This window comes from Columba livia, chromosome 1 (assembly GCF_036013475.1).
Source record: "Columba livia isolate bColLiv1 breed racing homer chromosome 1, bColLiv1.pat.W.v2, whole genome shotgun sequence".
Taxonomy (NCBI): Eukaryota; Metazoa; Chordata; class Aves; order Columbiformes; family Columbidae; genus Columba; species Columba livia.
In genome coordinates, this window is record NC_088602.1 from 149,739,263 (window position 1) to 149,762,037 (window position 22,775).

Genomic DNA, 22,775 nt, shown 5'->3' on the forward strand with positions numbered 1-22,775 from the left:
CATATTTACAAACCAGCAATTTTTCTGCTGTAAGAGCAATGAGGTTGTTGCAGATGGAAATCACGGGATCATAGAATAATTTTGGTTGGAAGAGACCTTTAAGATCATCAAGTCAAACCAATAACCTAACACTACTGATATTTGCATCAGCGGAGGACCTTGCAGGCACCTCGAGCATCATGGGCTGGAAGTGGCTGGTCTGAAACAATGGGGCAAGCATTGAGAAGGGGTTAGGGGAGAATATGTGAAATTTTTCGGCCTATACCGTGAAGGAAGTTTAAGGCTCTTCTGCCTCACTTTGATAATCTTGAAAACTTAGCCCCACAACAATGATAAATCAGTACATAAATAACTTGTTCATCACTTCTCAGTGATTCAGTTGTTAAAAGAGGGACTCAGGAGGTTAATGCAGCAGGGAGTGTGGTGCTGGTGGAAATGAGTTTTGCCTCCACGACAAATACTCATGGCCATTTATTGGTACAATTCCTTCAGCTGCAAACAGCTCTGCCTGTGTATACCAGTGGCAGGCACCATTGTCAGACTACTTGGGTGATGGTCAGATTTAGCCACTTGTCCTTGTCTTGATTTTGCATGCTGTAGCAATTTGGAACATCTAGCTAGGTGTCTGTAGGAAGTGATCTAAACAGACCTTGGTTCAGCTGGTGCAACTTCTGCTCTTAATTTCTGCAAGCCTGTCTGTACAGCAGTCTCTAGGCACTTGTTAAATGTTTTCAGGATTATCAAAGCTCTTTTGAACCAAGGGAGTTTAGCTAGACCTCTTCTGCATAGTTAAAATGCATCTCGAGGGTTTCACTTCAGAAATGTATTGCTAGAATACATAAGCTAACATCTTCTGCTTGCTGTTTTGAAAATGCTCTAGAGCAGAGGGGTAGCACAGGCTGTGCCAGGCACTAAGGTGGTGGAGAGGGAAGTTTCCTCCACATCAGTTAGGCTAATGCATGGCTGAGTCAGCAATGGCTGGAGTTTGGGGTGTGCTGGATTACACAGTCAAATGAGAATTTTTTAAATGTGAGTCCTGAGAAGCTGTGCAAGAGAAAAATCACCTTTTTCTGTCATAGCTGAGTGAGTGCACAGTTCTGGATTCCCAGCCCTCTGTCCCACTTGGGTCACAAGAGAGACTTGTCACATAGCAATGTTTTTTGGCTGGCAGAGATCATTTTCTGTTATCAAACCAGAGAACATGGGGGAGGATGAGCCATTCCCTCCCTTCTCTTCCTTTTCTCCCTGTACATATTGTGTTACATATTGTGTTAAAATGTCTCCCATGGATTCATGATACCCCAAAAATATGAACTCAGTTAACCATTTACCATCTTTGAAAATGTCTTCTCTGCACTCTTATGCATGTATCACGTTTATGAATATTGGATGGACACCTTTGAGCTGAGGTAAAATATGTGGGGCCCTGAAAGCCTGATCAGATTTAAGTGGACATCAGTGAGTGCAGTTAAGGTCCTCTGAAAACCAAACCCCTCTTCCTAGCAATGATGTTGGTGGGTAATGCTGTACCTTCTGTGCTGGTGGAACAGGGTTACAAGCCTCCCCTTCGAAGCATGCTGGGTATTCAGTTCGGATGGAGAACGCCGTTCCCATTGTCACTCAGGCTCCTGGGGCCCAGCCTCTTCAGATCCAGCCAGGACTCCTCGCACAGGTAAGGAGCCCAGAAGACACTGAGCTCGACATGTATTTTTTTTGGTGGTGTTTAGCTCTTGGAGGCTGAGGAGAGGAGCTTTCTCCAAGGACCTTCTGTGGTGCAGTCTGGAGTCTTGGGCAGCCCATATAAGGGTCTCCAGCTTTCTCTGAAATGTCCAAACTTTCTCCAGTTCATTGTTCAACTCAAAGGCTATGTCAGAGTTGCAAAAGCCTCTGGTAAAACCTTATTTCCTTCTACTTATCCCCTGGAAACACTGGGAAGCCTCAGGAGAAGCTGTGTCAGGCCTCTGCTGAGGAGGCACTGGTAATAAACCTTCCTTCATCCTCCTGAATGTGCTCTCAGTGGTAGCTGGTGGCCAGGAGTTGTGCTGGGGAATTGCATGCGGCCAATAAATACCTTTCATGCTTTAACTTTGCACCCTTCTGTTTTATGAGCTGTCCCTCTGCTTTTAAGTTATGAGAGAGATCTAGGGGGTGAGGGGCAAGGTCCCCACAGCCGGGGAGCTCTGCTTGTCAGCAGCACTTGTTGGCACAATTGTACGGAACGCTGTCATGGCAAAAGCATGGTTTCTGCCAGAAGAGAAAAGAAATGGGGATGGGTACTATCAATCATGTGTACATCCTCAAGGGGAACCCCAGCTCCTCAAAAAGGAGGAGCAGTTTATTCTTCCTTGTGCTGGCTCCATTTAATCTGCCCCTATTGGTTTTCAGCTGCTGCCATGGTACCTCTGTTTTTCTGGCAGGAAAAAAAAAAAAAAGAAAGTGCCTAGTATACTTAGTATTAAATTATACAGCCTGGAAAATATGAACTATGAGTCAAAAATGCATGCCACTGACTCGGGATTGGTTGATCTGCCATGCTTTCATTAATGCCAGCACAGTCTTATGCAGTCAGGTACCAGCAGACTTGAGGGTTTATGCCTGTGCATTGCCTTGCCAGGGTAAGACTCGGTGCAATTGCCTTCCTTTGCCAGCTACCAGTCAAGCTTATCTGGTGAAGATGGGCAGAAACAAAACTTGCAGCCTCTGTGATTTCCATTAGCTAAGGTGCCCTGCCCCTTCCCAGTAGCCAAGTCTTAGCTAGAGGGCTTTCTAAAACACTGAACCGATTTCTTGCAGCCTGTTGTAACAATCTCCCTGGGCCAGTTCTCTTGTTTGGTAGGAAAGGAGAGCCTAACAGGCAGGGGGAACAAAAACAATGGCAAAGTGAGATGCAGTCTGTGCAAGCAGGGTTGCAGGCGCCTATTGCTTGTGCAAGAAGCCAGCCAAGGTGGTGGGGGAAGGAGGTGACAGAGCTTTGCCCAGCCCCACCATTCTGCCAGGCCTCCTGAGGAGTGCTGTTACATGGGGCTTAGAGGGGTGAGGGTTGGGTCTAAAGCATCCTGAAAGATCTTTGGACCTCTAATCCCTTCTTTCTTCTTGAGGTGGCCTTGTTGGGGTCACTGTGCAGTCTGTGGGAGGGAAGGAGCATTCAAAAGAACATTTGCTACCCACTTCTGTGCTGCCCCTGCTACACGGAATCATAGAATTATTTTGGTTGGATGAGACCCTCAAGATCACAGAGTCCAACTGTAACCTAACTCTAGCACTAAACCATGTCCCTGAGAACCTTGTCTACACACCTTTTAAACATCTTCAGGGATGGTGAATCAACCACTTCCCTGGGCAGCCTGTTCCAATGCCTCGCAGCCCTTTATGTGAAGTTTTTCCTCGTATCCAATCTGAACATTCCCTGGTGCAACTTGAGGCCATATCCTCCTGTCCTGTCACTTGCTACTTGAGAGAAGAGACCAATCCCCTCCATGCTACAACCTCCTTTCAGGTAGTTGTAGAGAGGGATAAGGTCTCCCCTCAGCCTCCTTTCCTCCAGGCTAAACAGCCTCACTTCCCTCAGCTGCTCCTCATCAGAATTGTGATCCAGACCCCTCACCCTCGTCTGAACCCTCTATAGTGCCCCTTTCTCTCTAGTACCTCTCTAGTACCTCATGAACTCCCATTTCATGGGCTGCCCCTCTCATACTTTCTATGGATGTTTTATTCACTGTCACTTCCACAAGGGAATTGAAGCTGTTTCTGAAAAACACTCCTCACTTGCATAGATTTTTAATTCTTGGTTTAATAAAAGAGAGGCAGTCTGCCTACTGATATATCTGTCTGTCTCACACGATGAGAAATGCTAGCTGCCTCTCTTGATGGCAAGGCACTCTGATTGATGCCGGTGGCATCTGGTGTCCGCGGGCCTTGCTCAGTACGGGCCGAGCAGCTGGTCTGATAAACAAATCTGTACCCAATTCCAGTTTCCTGAATGGAAAAACACAGCTTCTTTGTCATGCATTGTAGTCACATCTGATCTCCAAGCGGCTGCCTGTCTCTCTTTCAGCAGAGAGCTATTCCTCTCATGCGCAGCTGCTTATCTAATGCTCTTCAGACCGGATGGTGCGATTGCTCCAACTACCAGAGGGACTGTGCCCAGAGGAGAGCACAGCGCCTCCAGAGACCACTTCTGTCTTTCCACCCACCTTGTTTGTCCTCCTGATGAGGCATGATGCCTCTCCTTGTGCTCCCAGCACTGTGTAGCACTTTTGTGTGTGTGTCAGGCTTTCTCCCCTGCCCAGCGCACAGCGCAGGTCACTGTGTTCACCTGCTTAGGGTGGCTGTGGCTGGTAAAGCCGTACTGCGTCCTGGCACAGCCAGTGCCCAGCTCTCCCTGTGCATGTTGTATGAGACCACATACTGTAGGCACAGAGGCCAGTGAGACTGATCCTGTCTTTACTAGCAGCTCTCTGCAGCTTCAGATCTCAAAAGAGACAAAGCTGTACAGTTTTCTGGCAGGCTTCCATGACATGACCCAGAACTGTCCCCTGTCCTTGAATAACGCCCTTAATTCTTGATTTTCTCTCCTTTTAACTCCTTCCCAGCAACAATTCTTCCCACGTAGGTCCTGCCACCGGCTTTCAGAACAGACACGCTTATTCCATTAGTTGTTCTGCCTGTGTGTAAGCACAGAGCACTGTGCTGGTGGATCAGCCTAGACAAGTCTTATCGACAGATGAAATGATTCAGTGGTCCTTACCTAACAAGTGAGGAATTTGTGCCTGGACCCTGACACTGCATCTAAATTTATGCCCTGCACTTGGGAAAGGAGCTTAGATTTGTTCAGTTCTCTTCCTGAAAAGGGAGGCAGCAGTTTTCTCTGCAAGTAAATCCAGGTAGTCCCCTGGGACTGACTGCAACAGTAGTTTAGTCTCCTCTTTCAAATCAAAGTGGAGACAAAAAGGAACAGAAGAAAAGAGCGGGGAAAAAAATAAAAATTTCCTTTTCTTTCTCCCTGATCTTTTTGCATCTTTGTGTCTTCCTCCTACCTGCTCCAAGCAGCACTAGTCTGTGGTCGTGGCTCATTAGATGAAGAGTTTTCAGGAGCCCTGTTACTGTCCATCCTTTGCAGATGTTGCTGAGAGGCCTCACTGTAGCAGCCTTTTCATCTTACTCAGCAAGGCAGAAAATTAGAAGACAAACTTTGGAGCAGAACTGGGAAAACAGGATTTGGGGTGGGCTGTTTGTTTTACTGGGGGATAGGAGGGGATTATGGGGATAGTTAACAGAATTCTTGTGAGGATGGAGACGGGGACAAATGCATACTTGGAAGAAGCCTCCCCTCTTCAAAATTTAGCCTCCTTAGAACTGTGAGGTGACACAACATGGGTCCAATACAGCAGTGCCATTTAGGACTAAGGAGAACCATAGCTGGTACCCCTGCATTCCCCAGCCCTAGCAGGGAGAAGCTGCTGGAGCCGCCTTCAGGCAGCACGTAGCAAATAAAGTTTCTCAAGTCAAAAAAACCCACAATCATCTGACTCGTGTGTGGAGTCACTGGAGCAGGACGACCTGAGTCGTGCCTGTGGCAGCACAGCTGGAGGGACGGTTGCATAGCAGAACGATGGCTCAACTCACAGGGCAGAGATTTCCACCCCTGCAAGGGGGGCACCCACTCAGGAAAAAACAGGGAGGACACGGAGAGGAGAGGCACGTGGTGTGGAACCATGGGTGGTGCCACTCTGGTTTGGCTGGAAGGCTCCTGGTGAGCTGGAAGTGGGTGACTGGGCTCCTTGGCCCATGCAGCAGGATGTTCCTTCTGAGGAGTGCTCAGTAACCGATACTCACTCCCTTTTGATATTCCCAAATTCCTCTTTTTTTTTTCTTCCTTGCAAAAGCCTTGTAGCTCCCTGTTCTCTTTCCCAGTCCTTGAAAAGTTCATTCTCTTGAAATCCTTTAGGTCCTGTTGGGGTAGGAAGGAAAATTGGCTGGGCGGGGGGTGGAAACAGTGATGGCACCATAGTGCCTGTTTGATCTGAAAAGTCAAAATGAAAAGTTGCTAATGTGTTTGATGTTTGGATTGAAACACCGACTAGTTTCAGTCCCTTCCATTCACAGTTTAACCTGAAACACAGCTGAGGCTTTGGACAGCAGGGATTTTTTTTGTCCCTCCTTTGTGCTCTCTGTATTGATAACTTTTACTGCTTTTATCATGGTTTCCTAACAGTATTTGTCATCTATGACTGAAAAGTGGTAAGAGCTAGGTAGTATGGCCATGATCATGATCAGGAGCCCCAGCTGAGTGTGGACCAGCACGACGCTCAGTGTATGACAGCTCTTGTAAAGAGATTGTCTCCCTTCTGTCCCACAGCAAGCATGGCCTAGTGGCACCCAGCAGATCCTGCTCCCTCCTGCCTGGCAGCAGCTGACCGGGGTGGCCACCCACACTTCTGTCCAACACGCGACCGTCATCCCGGAGTCCATGGCGGGCACCCAGCCGCTGGCAGACTGGAGGTAAACTGGAGGTGCTTGGAGGCTCCCCGAAGTACCCACCGGTGCTGGAGGAGGCGTGAGAAGAGCTGGGGTGGGAGGGATGGAGTCCTGACAGGCTGTAGAGCTGTGGAGAGAAGGGCAGAGGCTACAGCCTGACACCCCCATCTGAGAGCTACAGGCAGCTTTGCTGTCTCCTGTCCCTTCAGTCAATTCCCTGAGGAAAATGCTCCTTCCTTAGGGGACTGGGAGCCTGACAGGCCCTGGAGGAGGGTGCCTTGGCGAAGGCAGCGGGAGCTTGAGGAAGAGCCTGCTGAAGAGCTGCCCGTTCCATTTTACACATGTGCCTGTCTCCCTCACTTTGCAGGAACACCCATGCTCACGGCAGCCATTACAACCCCATCATGCAGCAGCCCGCGCTGCTGGCGAGCCACGTCACTCTCCCCGCCGCCCAGCCCGTCAACGTGGGTGTCGCTCACGTCATGCGCCAGCCGCCCGCCACCACTGCTGCCTCCGCCAGGAAGAGCAAGCAGCACCAGTCAGCACCCCGGTGAGTGGGCACAGCTCCCAAAACTGGCACCAGTCATGGCCTCGGTCAGGCAAGAGTCGTACTGGGGTTGTTCTGAATCATAGAATGGTTTGGGTTGGAACGCACCTTCAAAGCATGTCTAGTCCAGCACCCCTGCAGCTCTGCAATGCAAGTGTGCTGGTGAGGGTGGTCTTTACTGATATCTGTGGGGCAAAGTGAGGTTTCTTCCATGGCCCACGAGTGATTAGATCACGCTTTGTGTGACTGGAGTCTCTGCTGCTTCACTTCTCCTGCACCCAGGGCAGGAGAGTGGGAGGTAATTGGGAGTCAGGTGCATTTTATACCCATTTGCTGTGGGGTTTACTGTCTGGAGGGGTTGCAAGATGGAAGGCTTGGACCCCATTCGTAAAGCTCAGTATGCTACTGAGATTACCCAAGGCCTTCTAGTCATCGTAATTAAAAAGTAACTATATTCTCAGGTCAGTGTGGTGCCATACCCAGTTGCCAGGCCTTTTTCTTCCCATCTCAAAGCACTCCAGAGGTGCAGTGTCTGCATTTCCACAGGGTGGTGCACTTCCAGGGACTTCATCTCCAGGAACACATGCCTGAGGCGTGCATATGAGATCTGCCCTTTCAAAAGCAATGGGATGAGAACATATCTTCTGAGTTTTAATTCCATGCAGAGTGGAGGACTGGGGCGGCTTTAGGCCACCTTCAGGCTCTTCAGCTCCTAATATAGGTGGTTCGCTCCTATCTTCAACAATACGCACCAGCAACAGATACCCGCACTGGCCTTTTTATAATCATGGCAGCTTAAAACCAGGCACTTTATAAGAACATCTTGTACATGGGCAATCCTTAGATATCTACATCTGTCAACTTTAAACAGGACCATTTCGCTCTGCAGGGAGGAGACAGGGTTTTGGTTCATCCTGTGTGATGTGGTGCAACTCAAATGGCAGGATGATGGCAGTGTCTGTCACAGCCCTGTAGTCTTGCCTAGAGGACAAGGCTGTTTCAGACGTATGTGCAGCTGTTCTGGGAAAAGTCCTCTGGGCTGTGAAACTAGCACATTTCTTTTAAAAAACAAAAAAACAAAACCAAAAACAGTGTAGGGGAGAGAACCAAAATGGGTCACCACTCATGCAGTGGCAAAAACAGAGGAGTTTGTGGCTTTTCTGGGTGATTGCACCAAGGCCAGAGGAGCTCTGAGTTCACAACTGACTCGACCCTAGTTAAGAGGCCACTATTTACATCTTTCCTATTTATCTGTTCTCTAATGTTGCTTTTACTTGGGGTGGGCTCCAGCTGTCTTAGTCCATTCATCATGTAGGACAGAGGCAGCCATGTCCCCACCAAGTCAGCTCAAGAAAGCCCCTCTTGCACCCAGTATGCCTGTCTGTGTGAGGCCTGCTGTCTCCAGGGGCTGGGTGACAGTGTCCAGAAGAAACTGGACACTTTGAGAGCAACAGGTTCCTACATCTTCATTAATCGTGATGCTTTTGTAGCCAAATGAGGAACGTGCCCCTTTGTAGAGGAGGGTACTCCACACTGCTCATTGGTATTCAAAAAGCGGTGCGAGTGCTACTGGGCAAGCCATTTGTTATGCAAAAGAGCCTGGGTAAGTTGGTATAGTGTGATATGTCCAGAACAATTTCCTTTTGATGGATGCCACCTATTCCTTTTGTTAGCTTTTGGGCCAAGCTGAACATGCAGCCCAGGCCCCTCTGTAGAACAAAAGCAGAACTTTGTTTTCTTCATTTTTCAATCTGCAAATGTTTTACAATAGGCAAAAGAAGTGCAAGGAAAAAAAAAAAGAAAATGTGGGAAATGAGTGAAATGGGCTCTAGTCAGTGTGCTTTGGTAAATATTCCCATCTGCAGACCTGTACTGCACTGTTTGGTGGAGAGGTTCTGTGTTCAGATCCATGATCCAAATGAACCCTTTCCAGCTGTCAGGGAGGGAAGCTGGAGTAGGAAGGCTGGGGAAAAAACAGGGCTTGAGAATTATTTTCCACTGCATAATAAGAAGATTGTTCTTTTCTTTCTGATTTATATATGCTGTATCTGCTGCTTCACATTGTAATTAAATGAAACTGATTATATGTCCTCCCATCTGTGTGCTCTCATCCATGGGACTCCACTATCGTAGAGGATGAAGCATTGGGCAGGAAATGTTCGTTGAAAAGATTCTTAAGCATAAAATTAAATTTCCAACTAAGAAAAGCAATTTTCCTGATAAATGATTGTTGTTTTCCACAACAAATTATAATTTTACTTTTAGCTTTTTCTGGCCAAAAAATATCTGGTCATGATGCATCCATGCAGGATACAGGAGGAAGGGATTATCATTTGGGTTGTTCTTCCTTCTGCAACAGCCATACGGTGCCTGCCTGTGTGTTGTATGTCCGGGCTGTGTGATTAGCTTCCACCTCCCAGCACAAGCTCCTGGGAGGCAGCATTTCTCGTTTGGAAATTTCTAGGGAAACCAAAATTGGTATTTTAATAAAAGAAACTGCTTTTCAGCTAATTATATGAATAAGTCATGTGAGGCATTTTGTCCTTTGAAGAGGTAACTATGCTAATTTTGCACTTTCCCTAGACTCCATAAATCAGTGCCACTGAATCAGAGACCGGGAATCAGATGCCATGGCGATGGGCCACTTAAGCAAACTTGAGTTTTAACCAACTAACAACCTTTTCCGTTTCCAGAAATGCATCCACCTATGAAGTTTCATCCTCTCAATCCATCAGCTCACCTCAGCGGTCGAAACGGGTGAAGGAAAACACGCCTCCCCGCTGCGCCATGGTGCACAACAGCCCGGCCTGCAGCACCTCCGTCACCTGTGGCTGGGGCGACGTGGCCACCAGCACCACGCGGGAGCGGCAGCGGCAGACGATAATCATTCCTGACACCCCGAGCCCCGCAGTGAGTGTCATCACGATCAGCAGCGACACAGATGAAGAGGAGGAGCAGAAGCATGCACCCACCAGGTGAGCAGTGGCTCTCTGCACTTCTCTGTGTGCAGGAGAGAGAGGGACAGAGAAAGAGAAGTGATGGAGCATCCCAGGAGTTGCTGTAGGGTCCCAGGAGCTACAAGTGGGTCTCAGCACCCAGGTCGTCTTTTTTCTTTGAGAGGAAATATGATGGGGGGCTTAGATACTAGCTGAGGACTCCGCAGACTTAGGTGATGTTCCCTACCATGCTGTACATTTGCTGTGTGACCTTGGAGAAGTGTAGTAGTCTCTCATCTGTAAAAGGAAATAATAGTTTTTGCGGAACTGTTGAAAGGATGCTTTAGAGATTCTATGGTGATGAGCTTTTTAAAGTCAGCCTTTTAAAACAAAAAAGAAGGGCTTAGAAGGAAGGTAGCTTAAAATTGCCTTTTCTCTGTCTAAGCGATCTGTAAAGAGTATTAAATGACACCTTTCATGTGTGTTATTTTCCATAAAAAGATCCTGAAAAACAGCTAGTGGTTGTGTCATAAACACTCAGTGACGGTACATACCTTGCAAGAAGTTTGCTCTGTTCTGACTGTGTTGCCAACACATCCCTGAACTATCGTCTTAACTGGCAGAAACTGATTGCTTTTTGACTGACTATGCAGAGAGGCATAGATGAGGCGATAAAGACCGTGGTGACTGAGTTTGCTCCTCAGAAGTAACTCACACAAGTGAACAGCGTGGCCCAGGACTGCTGCCACTGCTGATCATCTGATGTGGATGAGAGAGGACTTAATTTTCCAGGACTGTCTTTTCAGCACCTTTATCACATGCAAACACTCTAGGTTTCGCATCTGATGCCAGTCACAAGACATCACTTTGCTTTATACTTTGTAGAGAAGTAGCCTTGCAAACAGCTGAATAATTACACCATCTTTGTGTTGGTAACTGAGCTAGGAAGTTTTTAAGCTAATCCCTCCAGTATTATCGAGAGAGAATTTATGTTTTTTATTTAGAACATGCTTCATGGCAGATTTTCCTTTAATCACTGGAGATACCTATCTATATCTCTGCATCTCTGCGGTGTGGTAGTAAGTGGAGCACTGCAAATGTGCACAGAACAGATGAGATGTATTTGGCCTCAAGGAGCTAAAAATCTGTAGAGAGGAGCCATATGATTCAGGCATCTAGGGCTGCAATTTCAACCTGCCTCCTGACAGGCACCTCTGCTTCCCATTCCTCTTCTCCTTACCACTGAATTCCACCAGGCAGCGAGAGCTCAGTGCTTCTCACGTCCAGGTTTGCTATGAATGCAGTGGTTATCAGGGGGAACTGATCACAGGACAGTGTAAAATTTTTCACCTTAAAAAAAACAACCCTACAGTATTCCTTAGTTTGGTAGGGAGAAGAGAGCATGTTTCTAGAAAAGAGTTGAATGATGGTCAGCGTGGAAGTCAAGTGGCCTATAAATACGGAGTCCCCGCTTCCAGGGCAGGAAGGGTAAGACAAAAGAAATGCTGAAAACTAGGGTTGTGAGGTTGGGCAGCATGAAGAGGACGGGTATCTCAAGGGTCATGGGAGCTATTTGCAAGCAGATTTACCCATGCTGCTGATCCCAGGCTTGGGAAAGTTGTGTGCAAATACTTAGACTTACCACCTGTGTATCCCCTTGGGTCCAGAAGAGGATGGAGGGAAGAGCTGGGATCCTCCAGCCACTTCAGCTAATGGTTGTCTCCTCTGCTTCGAGTTTGCTGCCGTCTGACCAGTTTCTTCAGTCGGCAGCTCTCCAGGGAGACAGACAGAACAAAGTTCTGGAAAATGTCTGGAAATCGAGTTGGGAGTTTGGGATATTTAAATATTCAGGCAAGGTCTGATGAGGGGTTAGGAAAGTAGTCCCAGGAGCCAGACTTACATAAACAAACTGGCTTTGATACGACTAAAGGATATTCAGGACACGTTCCTGCCCGGGATCAGATCCCTGGCTACTTTTTGTATCCATATGGCATATCTATACAGAGTGCCAGGGTGACAGCATTCCTGGAAGGCCAAAGCTTTAGAGCTAGGTTTAATTTTGGAGCCATGTAGAGATGTTTCACTTGAGCATGGGCTGTTCTCGGGCACCTTTTGGAATTCCAGAGTGAGTTAAATTGCCTACACAGATGTAGCCAGAGTGGAGAATTGAGGACAGAGACACAGATGAAAAACAGCAGGTCCAGAATGAGAATTTTTGTTTAAAGTCTCCAGGAGAGTGAAATCAACTCACTCAGCACCTTTCAACCCAGGCATATCTAAGACCAGGTTCTCAGCTGGAGTAAGAATGTAGCTTCCAGTCTAGAAAGCTGTATCAACATTTAATGCCAAGGAACTTTGCCCCTGTCAAAGTATGAGGTCTTTTTCATTGAAAGCATGTCACGTTTGGGAAAGTACCTCCAAGTTTTCTTATGTATTTTTTTGGCTCCAAGAAAAATGGGAATGACAATGAAGTGTGTTCTTTACTGTAATCAGTGCCCAGGTGTCCATGATCTGAGTCAAAAATGAAACTGTGCAAAGAATGTGTTGTCTCACCCCTATTTATGCAAATGTTACCCTGTTGGGCAATCACTGTGGTATGGGGGTGAAAAATAAAGAATAACTTAAAACACTCTATCAGTCACATCCTAAAAATTTTTCCTTTTATTTGTTGATTTCATAGCATGGTTGGGATTGGAAGGGACCTCTGGAGATCATCCAGTCCAACCCACCTGCTAAAGCAGGTTCACCCAGAGCAGATCACACACGAATGTGTCCACGCGAGTTTTGAATGTCTCCAGAGAAGGAGACTCCACAACCTCTCTGGGCAGCCTGTTCCAGTGCTCTGGCACCCTCAAAGTAAAGAAGTTTCTCCTCATGTTTAGTCGGAACCTCTTGTGCTTCAGTCTGTGCCCATTGCCCCTACTCCTATTATTGGGCACCACTGAAAGGAGTCTGGTCCCATCCTCTTGACACCCACCCTTGAGATATTTATAGACACTGATGAGATCCCCTCTCAGCCTTCTCTTCTCCAGGCTGAACAGACCCAGCTCTCTCAGTCTCTCCTCATTAGAAAGATGCCCCAGAACTCCAATCATCTTTGTAGCCCTTTGCTGGACTCCTTCCAGTAGTTCCTTGTCCTTCTTAAACTGGGGAGCCCAGAGCTGGACATCCTGGGTTAGAATACAGAAATCATATGGCACTTGAGTGATCAGTCTAAGTTGACTGTGCGATCCCATTTAATTGATAGCAGCAGTATCTTTCCATTAACTTCACTGATGTTGGATCAGCTCCTGAATTTGCTACAGCACTTCCTTCTCCTAATTCCTGTGGGGTTAGAAGTTTCTCTCTGACCCATGAGACTAAAAATGTTTATTTTATTGATTGCTCAGCCAAGATTGTTTAGAGCTACATGTGGTTGTGAGAAGTGGTAGATCCTTTGACCATATAAGAGTTCGTAAGTCTCGGTTTGAGAAGGACTGGTAATGCTGATAAAAAATGATACTGCTGATGCAGTAAAGGAGCCCTACAGCTTGGATTTACTTCAACAGAAAAGCCTCTCTATAATACCACAGCAGCAGAGAGAGCTTTTCTAGGACAGAGGGTGCAAGTTTTTTATTGACGAAAGAAAAATCTGAAGAATTCAGTGTGATATGGGAAGAATTTTCCTTTTCCTTTCCCTTTCATTTCCTTTCGAAAAGCACAGATGTTCAAATAGGGTATTTATGAAATAGTAGCTGGCCAGGCAGTCAGGACAGCGTGTTGCTCATTCTTTGCTCCATCAGTATAGCTTGGTGTAATCTTTTTAAAATCAATAGTCATATGAAAATGTTGGGCTCCTGTTGAGTAAAGGTGCTGGGGAGGTGTTGTGAGGTGGATTCTGGGGGACATGTTCGATGGAGCCTTGTCAAAGGGAGCCATCTGCTGGGCCCCAGCCCCTTGCCTGGGGCAAAATCACAGAGGAGGGACCTTGGGTACAGTTTGGCAGGGACAGTCCGCAGATAAGTGGTCAGAGATTTTTCAGGGGGCAAGTGTCTGGTTTTAAAAGTCAGTTTATCAAAACTAAGGCTTTTTGCAGGCTACCTTGAGATTTTTCAAGTAATATCCCCAACACAGTGAAATCTGGGGAAGCTTCAAAACTGCAAAAAGGTTTTGACTTTTTATTTTTTAAGGGAAAGAAAGCATTAGGTCTCTAACTAATTAAGGGGAAGACTTCTTTTTCCTGATTCAATGGAGTTTTTTTCTTCTTCCAAAATGTAAGGAAATAATAGAAAACAAATTTTGAAATGGGCAAAATAAAAAGGGAACATTGTGACTGACTGTTTTTACCTGGTTTGTGATACCCAACGAAGTTTTGCATGTGACATTTTGTCTCATAGAACAGTAGAAAAAAAATTACATATGAAAAGCACTATGTGGATATGGAACAATTTTGTGACCCTCTTTATTTATCTAGACTCTCAGTTCAGCATCCTTTACAAAGAGACTCTATAGGCCAAAGAGGTGTTTCCTGCTGTGCTGGAAGATAAAACTGTGATTGGTATTTATTCTGGAAAGAAGAATTTAGGTCTAACCATTACCTGTAGATCACTGCAAAGAGGAAAAACAAGGGTGTAGACTTGATATTTTTCTTATCAGTTTATCCCTCTAAAGTTTCTCTACTTGCTCTAGCAAGAAAGTCAAGCAGACAGACCAACAGCAATTGGAGGACACATTCAGAAAAGAGCAAGTAGCAGGGGTTAAGTACTCCCCAGTATGCAACTTCACATGGTACAGTGGTTTAAATATAAATCCTCCCTTGATTAAATATTTCTGAAGCTTAGCAGTAGAGAAAAATAAAGCAACAACTTAAACACAGAGCTGAGAGCAACAAGTGGGGACAGACTTTTTATCAGGGCCTATTACAAGAGGACAAGGGTTAATGGTTTTAAACTAAAGGAGGGGAGATTCAGTCCAGACATGAGGAAGAAATTTTTTACACTGAGGCTGGTGAAACACTGTCCCATGTTGCCCAGAGAGGTGGTGGATCCCCCATCCCTGGAGACATTCAGGGACAGGGCTCTGAGCAACCTGATCTAGTTGAAGATGTCCCTGCTCATGGCAGGGGGTTGGACTAGATGAGCTTTGAAGGTCCCTTCCCACCCAAACCATTCTATGGTTCTATTCTATAAGTGCACCCTGGGGTGGCTGAATGGTGTCTGGGAGGGAGAGCATGTGCAGGGCTGTGGCAGTGGTGCAGTGAGGGGTACATCCATGTCCTGCCATGGGCCACATCACGGAGTACGGCAGGAGGAAAGAGTGAAAGGAAGAGGCAGTGGAGGTGCCCACTGTGATGTGCCTAGATGACGTCCAATCCAGGCAACAAGTGCAACAGCCAAGGAAAATATGACTTTTCCTGAAACAGTACAGTGATGATCTTGAAGTGGGTGGTTTTCAGGGTGGTAACACCTCTCCAGCTTGGCTTTATGCGGGGTCCTCACAGTAATCACTGTCTTCCTGGGCAAGAAAGGCTGGACCACAGCTGTCACCTGAGCATACTTGGCCATCTTCACTGGCCCAAAATTCTTGCAGGGTAGAGGGGGTTTTTTTCCTTTTTCTTAAGGTGGTAAACTGTACAGTGAAGTCTCTGTGGGAGTCTCACCTTTATAACTGAGCATGAGCTGGTGCAAGTGGTTAATTTACCTTATTCACGTCATAGTGCAATGGTGGTAGAGCCTACTTCACAGGACTGTCATTCCCCTTACGCACAGAAATTGCTGGCAGGCTCAAACCAGGTGTTTTTGCCAACTTGCTGATGTGCATGTGTGAGGGTCAAAATACCATTTGTGATTCTCTTTTTGACATCTAGCCTATTGTGGCGATGTTATGCTGTGCATTGTAATGCACTGACTCTGCATAGCAATATGTTGACTAACCACAGTCATCTGGTAAAAGGATTGCTGCCTTCCATCTCCAGAAGACAGACCGATATGCAGCTAACACTTAAAATAACAGAGATAGACCATAGCTCTCTCGGCAAACCTTCAGCAACAGGACATTTAGAATTTGCTAGCAATTCAGTATATATGACTTAAATAGCTACGGCACGTGCTGTATAGTCTAATAAAATGGCCTCAGTATAGTGCTTGATAAATAATTCTTACCATCACAAATTCGCAAAGAAGGTGAGAGCAGATTAACGGGACAGGATAGAAGCTGAGCTGGAGAGGGGCATGTTCTCAGCACTGAGCTATGCATGGCATAAGATTTCAACGTGAAGAGAGCGATTGCAATTGTAGCATGAGTTTTTGCTGGCTGGCTCTATACTTGCTTAGAATAGGTGGATTATTCTGAAGCAGCAGACTGAAAAGGTTGCATGTTATTAAGTTTTCAGAGACCTGGACCAGATCTTTTTGTGAGGTGATGTAAAGCTAATGTGTCATGGTGTACATGTACACCAGTCTGAAGGCACAGTTGTGGGATGGCTGCCTTTTCCCCCAAAACAAGGACATGTTGGTGACCTTCAGAGCAGAAAGCCTTTGTTGCTATAGTGTCAGCCACACTGAAAGGTTTGTATCTCTTTGGGTGAACTTCACACTGAAGAATTGTCCTTAATAGACTTAATTTGCTTTTTCTGGGATTCTGGTGTAACTCAGGATCTTCAGGATCAAAAAAAAAGATCTTGGTCATGCAGTGCTATCACATACCAAGCTTTTGGGCTGGTCCTTCAGCAAGTCAAAATCATCTCAAGTTGCATTGTTCCAAGAGCTGTTGTCCCTGTCCTTGGCTACTTGTGTGGTTTCCACGTTGGTTTAATACCTAATTCAGCACCTTTTTCTTAATTTCCTCTCACTTTTTGTTCGCGACATCTCCCTTTGGCACCTTTCCATTAGCAGTATCTCAGATGCACACCTTAGTTTCTTTCCCTGCACCTGTGCACAGACTATCTTCTCCCCACTGAACTTTTCCTTGAAATCTTTCCTTGCTGTGGGGAGTAGGAACCCGTGTCCATCTCTCCACTGTGCACTCACAAGGGTACGTGTTAGGGAGCCATCTCAGCGACCTGCTTCTGCATGTTCAAAGGCACGGTCGTGCTCTGTGTCTGCACATTGGCCAGACATGAATTGTTTCGTGTCCAAGTTTCAGAACAAGCTCTTCGGGACCAGGTGGGAATGGGCTACCACTCATAAACTAACAATAAACTTACAAAGCACTGCATCTTTTTCCAGTTGCTGTTCTAAAAGGGAGGGTTAAAAAGCCTTCCTGGCTTATTGCTTTTCAGTCTGTGCAGATAGATTTGATGCCACTTTGGTAATCTTGCCCCCTCCCTCCTCTGGAGAATTAGAATACACCTACCCACATAATGCAGGCAGGCACACAAGCTGACCGGGAGCACATGCTGACTCTCAACACTGCTAAATCACCTATGCTGCTGCTACTGTGCTTGCAGGAGGGAAAGCAATTACCAGGCTTGGAGTGAGCTTAATAGGAAGGGGGCAAGACTTTTAATAGCATTTTTCTGTGTAAGCACAAACATCCCCAAAAGCTGTGGCTGAGTTATAGGAATACAGCAAGTTTGCTGAGTAGGCAAGTGCTATGTCAACAGGTAAAATCTCTCAGTCCTGATAGTTTCTGAGCAGGGAAGGTGATACACCAGCCCGGAGCTGACACAGAGAACTCTGGCTTTACTGCGAGATGGGGAGAGCAGCGGGGTCCCCCAAAGGAGCTGGGAGCAGGACAGTTGCTGGCCAGCCATAAGGCTTTGGGAAGGGGGATCGCTTGCTCTACTGGGTCAAATTTTGAAAAGCCCACATTTCAGCTTAACATGTACCTCTAAGCCTGTGAATCAGCTGATGTTCAGCATGAGTTGGGCCTTTGATGCTTTTGAAGTTCCCACCCTTAATCTCTCAGGCAGGCTGTGGTACAGCAGATGCTGAGCTCTGGGCATGGGAATAGCCTGCTCAAACATCAACCGTGGACATTACCTTTCCTAAAGACAAAAAATCCAGCTGCTTTTGATGGGACTCCCTGTGTGCTTGAAATGGTGCAGCCTGCTGAATCAAGAGGCTGATCACTTAGGGCCTAATCCTGCAAATATTTACCTATGTGCTTTAGCTCTGTTACTTGGAATCGACCAGCTGATGGGTGGATGACACATATCAGTAGTGCTAAGCACTTGCGTAAGGCCTGGTAGGACCATAGCTCTGGTCCTTCTCAGTTTCCCATCCATGAAATGAGTTTAATATCCTGCTGCGGTCCCTTTCTCTGGAATGATTTGTGTTTAGGCTCACTTCTTTGTTCTTATTGTAACCAAGGAGCTATAAGGAGAAGACTTGAAGGAGAAGACTCTTCATGGTCCCTGCTTTGACAAGCCTCAGTCAAACTGCTGAAAAATACGCCCATTCTAAAACAATAAATAGCACAGATTACACAGAAAAATACCCTTCCAGTTCTATATCTCAAGCTTTCCCATGTCAAGTGTCAGCCAAGAACAAGTATTTCCAGTTCAGCAGCTCAGCCACTTATGTGAGGAAGGGACTGTAAAAGGATAGCTAGACCTTATCAGTTGTCAGCAAACTCTTTAGTGACTTGATTTTTCTTTATAAAATGCAATAACTGTCAGAGGTAGAGAATATATATCTCTTCCCAACTGTCAGCCAAGGGTAGCTGCAAAGGGCAAGCAGTGTGGATACTCATAAATGTGCGATTACAGACATTTCTACTGAAGGAGAGAGGAATATTGATGCAATATTCGTCATTTTTATTGGCTTAATAGTCTTCTTTCGTAGCACCATATCCAAACTGCTACATCTTTCTTCACATACGGTAGCTGTCCATCCGGGCTACTCTATTGCTCTTCCCATTTCTAATCCAGCACTCTCCAGCTCCTTGCGGAATGCCAGAATACAAGGGTTCGCTGTCATACACCTTCCCCATCAAAAAGATCCCTGGCGCTGCAAGACTTGCTTTCAGCTTCCAGATTGCCCTGCGATAGCTTCCCCTCCTTCTCTGTCATCTGCCTTGTTTCAAGCTTTAGGATAGCAGGGGCCTCTCAAGATGTGTTTTTTGCTGTGTGTAGAACAACATGGTCTCTTTGGGGCACACCAGGATCCTGTGATGATAGCGTGGGAGAAGTCCGTGTGATGGTAACTTGTTTGTGAGTGCAGCGCCCCAAGGTCTTCTTTGATGGAGGAGGTGATAACTTTCCAGTGACAAGTCTTGGGAGCGGGGTGATGAGCTGCGGTTTGTGAATGCTGGCGGAGAGGCTTTGGGATGGACAAATGGAAGGGAACCCACCAGTGCTCCTTTAGCGCTGTGAAAAATAAATAGGGCAAAAAGCACCTTTGGAAGGAAGCTGTTCTCTGGTAGCTGTTCCACCTTTCCCTTGGTAACGAGTGATGCTGAGATTAGGGAACAAACAGCTCCATCACAAACTAAGAGTAGATTAATCAGCTGTTCCCTGGACTGGACTGGCCAGAGTGAGGAGATGGAGAGGAAACTCCATGGGAAAGGGATCTCTCTCTTTTTAAAGTGCACGTTCAAGAAGTTAAGAGATGGATTCCTCTTTCTCCATGGCATTTCTGTTCCTGTTGGGGCTGTTTCCACCATTACGCCTAATTACTTAGCTTTTTATGTGCTATCCATTTCTTTTCATCATTTTTAAAACTTCAGTTGCCATAACAACATAATGCAATCAGTGAAACACAGCAGCTATTTTCTGTAGTCAAGGTCTGTGCACTGTCAAGGATGCGAGCCATTTAAGCAAATCTTCACCATCCCCCTTCCTCCCTCCTCTTTCTTGCTCTCTCTTTTTCTCGCTAAACAACCTCATAACAGGAAGGAGAAACCATCAGGAATAATTAGACACAATAGCAGAGCAAATCCCAATCGTACTCATGCAGTCTAGTCTAATGAACTTCTAGCACTAATCTTGGAAGTGTTGATGTTCTTTTTTAATCACTTTTTTGATGTCGTAGGTAGATTAGCTGCAGCAGGACCTTGATAATCCATGCTAGAGTCAGAAGACCCAGTGCCTATTCAGAGAAAAAAAAAGCAGAAGCTTTATATACTTCGCTCATTTTTTCTTCATACATGCCTCAGTTTCAAATGCTTATTGAGAATGTAAGTCCATTGTACCATATTAGTAAATAGAATTGAGTGTATTTTGTAGAATCATGGGAATTGAGCATGAAAAGTCATAGCATCTATTATTAAATCATTGCTGGAAGGCTGGGAGAAACCGCCACGTTTTTGTGTGGGTGGTGAGACTTGCAACAAAGCATAGTATAACTGCTGGGCTTCTACTGCGCACATCTCTATATATATATAAAGCAGGCTGAGAATAAATCTGGCAGTCTGGTCCAGAGCTATTCTAAGCAGTGTGAATATAAGATCTATCCACAAAGTCTTACTCACTCCTTGACCTCCATGAAGGCTTTCCTGGAATAGCAACGAGTGAGTTTGGAAGCCTGGGATTTGGCTTTAGCGACCTTTATCTGGCGGAGGACTGAAGAGTGTGCGTCGCCTTTACGACGCTAGTCAGCCGCGGGCAGAGTCTTCTGGTGGCTGCCCAGTCGATCGTTCCCCATTCACTCTTTCCACTTGTGTCCTTGTGTTTCAGCACCTTGTCCAAGCAAAGGAAGAACGTCATCAGCTGTGTCACCGTGCATGACTCCCCCTACTCCGATTCCTCCAGCAACAACAGCCCTTATGCCGTACAGCATCGCGCGGGGCAGAATAACGGGAACACCTACGACACCAAAGGGGTTCCAGAGACTCACTGCAGTGGGAACCCCCGAACCATCATCGTGCCACCACTGAAAACCCAGGCCAGTGAGGTGTTGGTAGAGTGCGATAGCCTGGCACCAGGTAAATTGCACCTCTTCCGTCAAGAAAATTAGTAAGAAATAAATGATTTATCTTCGAAGAATCTCATTGTTCAGTTTCATTTTGTTTGTTTGTTTTGTTTTCCAAAGAAACCGTGCTCCTGCCCTTCTCTCAAGTGACACATCTGTTCTTGGGAGCAGTGTTGCATTATTTATGTGCTCTGGTAGACTCAGGAGTCACGGGGGCAAGTGTCGTTCCCCGTTACTTCTGTATAAACCCAAGAACAGAATGCAGCCTTTAGCTCAACATTTGACCTGAGAGAGTCCCAAATGCAAGTGTGAACCTTTCCTGCCTTGCCTTTCTGTAGGTGTACTTTAAAATGGGTAAGAGATTGAAAATACATGTGCATTTTCATCCGAACTTGTTGACGTTTCTGGGAAGAAGGTTCTTCATTGTGGACTGAGGAGGTTTGCTCATCCAGAGCCTCTGCAATGCTAGGTAGTACAATGTGTTGCCAAGGGGCTTATGGTGAAAGTCTGGCCTGAAGCAATTGGCTTTGAGCTACTTGGCAGTCCTTTCTTTTGATGCACTGCTGGTGAACACAAAGGCTCAGAGGGTGAGCTCCCCACCAGCTCCTTCACCCTCTCTTCCTACTCACTGTGAGGTGAGCCAAGCCAGGGCTTTTTTGTGCTGTGCGCACTATTCTTTCCTTCCTCTCCTTGGGATTTGTACCTGCATCGTACAGTTCTGCTGGCAGAACAGTTTCTCGCACTTCTGAAGGATCTATAAAGCCTTCTCCAGGCCCAGTTTGGGTCCAGATGTCAGGTCTGTTTGTCTACCTCTAGAATAACATGCTGGCTGTGTGTATGAAGTACTGCTGAGGTATTGTGTTAATTAAGATAAACTGTTTTCTTATCCTGCTTCTGTTGTATGTCTCCTCCCAAAAGCCACTCTGGAGGAGATTCAGTGAGGAAAAGGTAGGGTGAACAATTAAAGAATGTGATGTAAGCTACAAATGTGTTTCCTTTCCTGGCACAGTCACCACCAGTCACCACTCATCCTCCTACAAGTCCAAGTCCTCCAGCACCGTGACCTCCACCAGCGGTCACTCTTCAGGGAGCTCGTCTGGAGCCGTTGCCTATAGGCAGCAGCGACCAGGAGCACATTTCCAGCAGCAGCAGCCTCTTAATCTAAGTCAGGTAAGTCAACAGAGACAAATTTTGGTGGTGTGTCATCCAGCTGTAACCTACCACTTCTCCAGCATGGGCTGTCCTGTTCCAGTCTAACGATAGTTGGGGCCCATGTTGAGTTTGATCACCTTGTTTCAACTTCACTGCAGACATTGGGTGGGCTGGTGGTACTTTTACCATGTGTTTTGAAGCCAGATGATCTAACTGTGAGTGGGAATAATGTTAGAGAGAGACGGTGCAGTGGCTCAGACACAAAGGAGCGGAGCAGGACCATGTAGGGAGGACTAAATTCTCCTTAGCTATAGGTAACCGTGGGAAGAGTATCTTCCAAGCGAAAGGTGTGGATCAGCCTGGCTGTGGGACTGGGGGAGAAGTCCCCATCAGACATGACAAGGCAAAGCCTCTGCACATGTAACGAGGTTGATCCATCTCATGATAAACCTAGGCTGAGATCTGGGCAAATCCCATTACTTGGCAGCATGCAGTTCTCAAGATGTTTCGTAGTCTGTGGCCACAACACCCAGAGTCTCACCACGAGCTTCACTAAATAATGCCCTATTCAAGTACCGCACCTGGGGCCTCTCTCTGTGCTGAGGTAAGGTCATGAGTGTAAGGAAGTAACAGGACAATTACCAACATTTAAAGAGAAAAAATTCTGGAGAGCTCAGAGGTCGGTGCTGATTTGCATCCAGAGCTGGATATAAGCAGAACTGTTTGGGTTTTTTTTAATAATTTGGGGAAGAAGAATGTCATCCCCCCCCTCAAAATGTAGCTGAAATGTTAACATTTAAATGAACTTGAAATAAAAGTGAAAATGGAGGA

The 22,775-nt window shown here is 46.3% G+C and overlaps 1 protein-coding gene across 7 annotated transcripts in view; it reads left to right on the forward strand.

Annotated features, from left to right (window-relative positions):
* Nucleotides 1-22,775, forward strand: part of HIPK2 (homeodomain interacting protein kinase 2) — a 134,767-nt gene that overhangs the window by 110,402 nt on the left and 1,590 nt on the right. For all 7 annotated transcript variants that reach the window (XM_065037943.1, XM_065037977.1, XM_065037959.1 and 4 more), the window contains 6 exons: nt 1,551-1,672; nt 6,359-6,501; nt 6,845-7,027; nt 9,718-9,999; nt 20,558-20,805; nt 21,802-21,962. In XM_065037943.1, the coding sequence (XP_064894015.1) occupies nt 1,551-1,672; nt 6,359-6,501; nt 6,845-7,027; nt 9,718-9,999; nt 20,558-20,805; nt 21,802-21,962 (1,139 nt within the window). The remainder of the gene's footprint in view (nt 1-1,550; nt 1,673-6,358; nt 6,502-6,844; nt 7,028-9,717; nt 10,000-20,557; nt 20,806-21,801; nt 21,963-22,775) is intronic.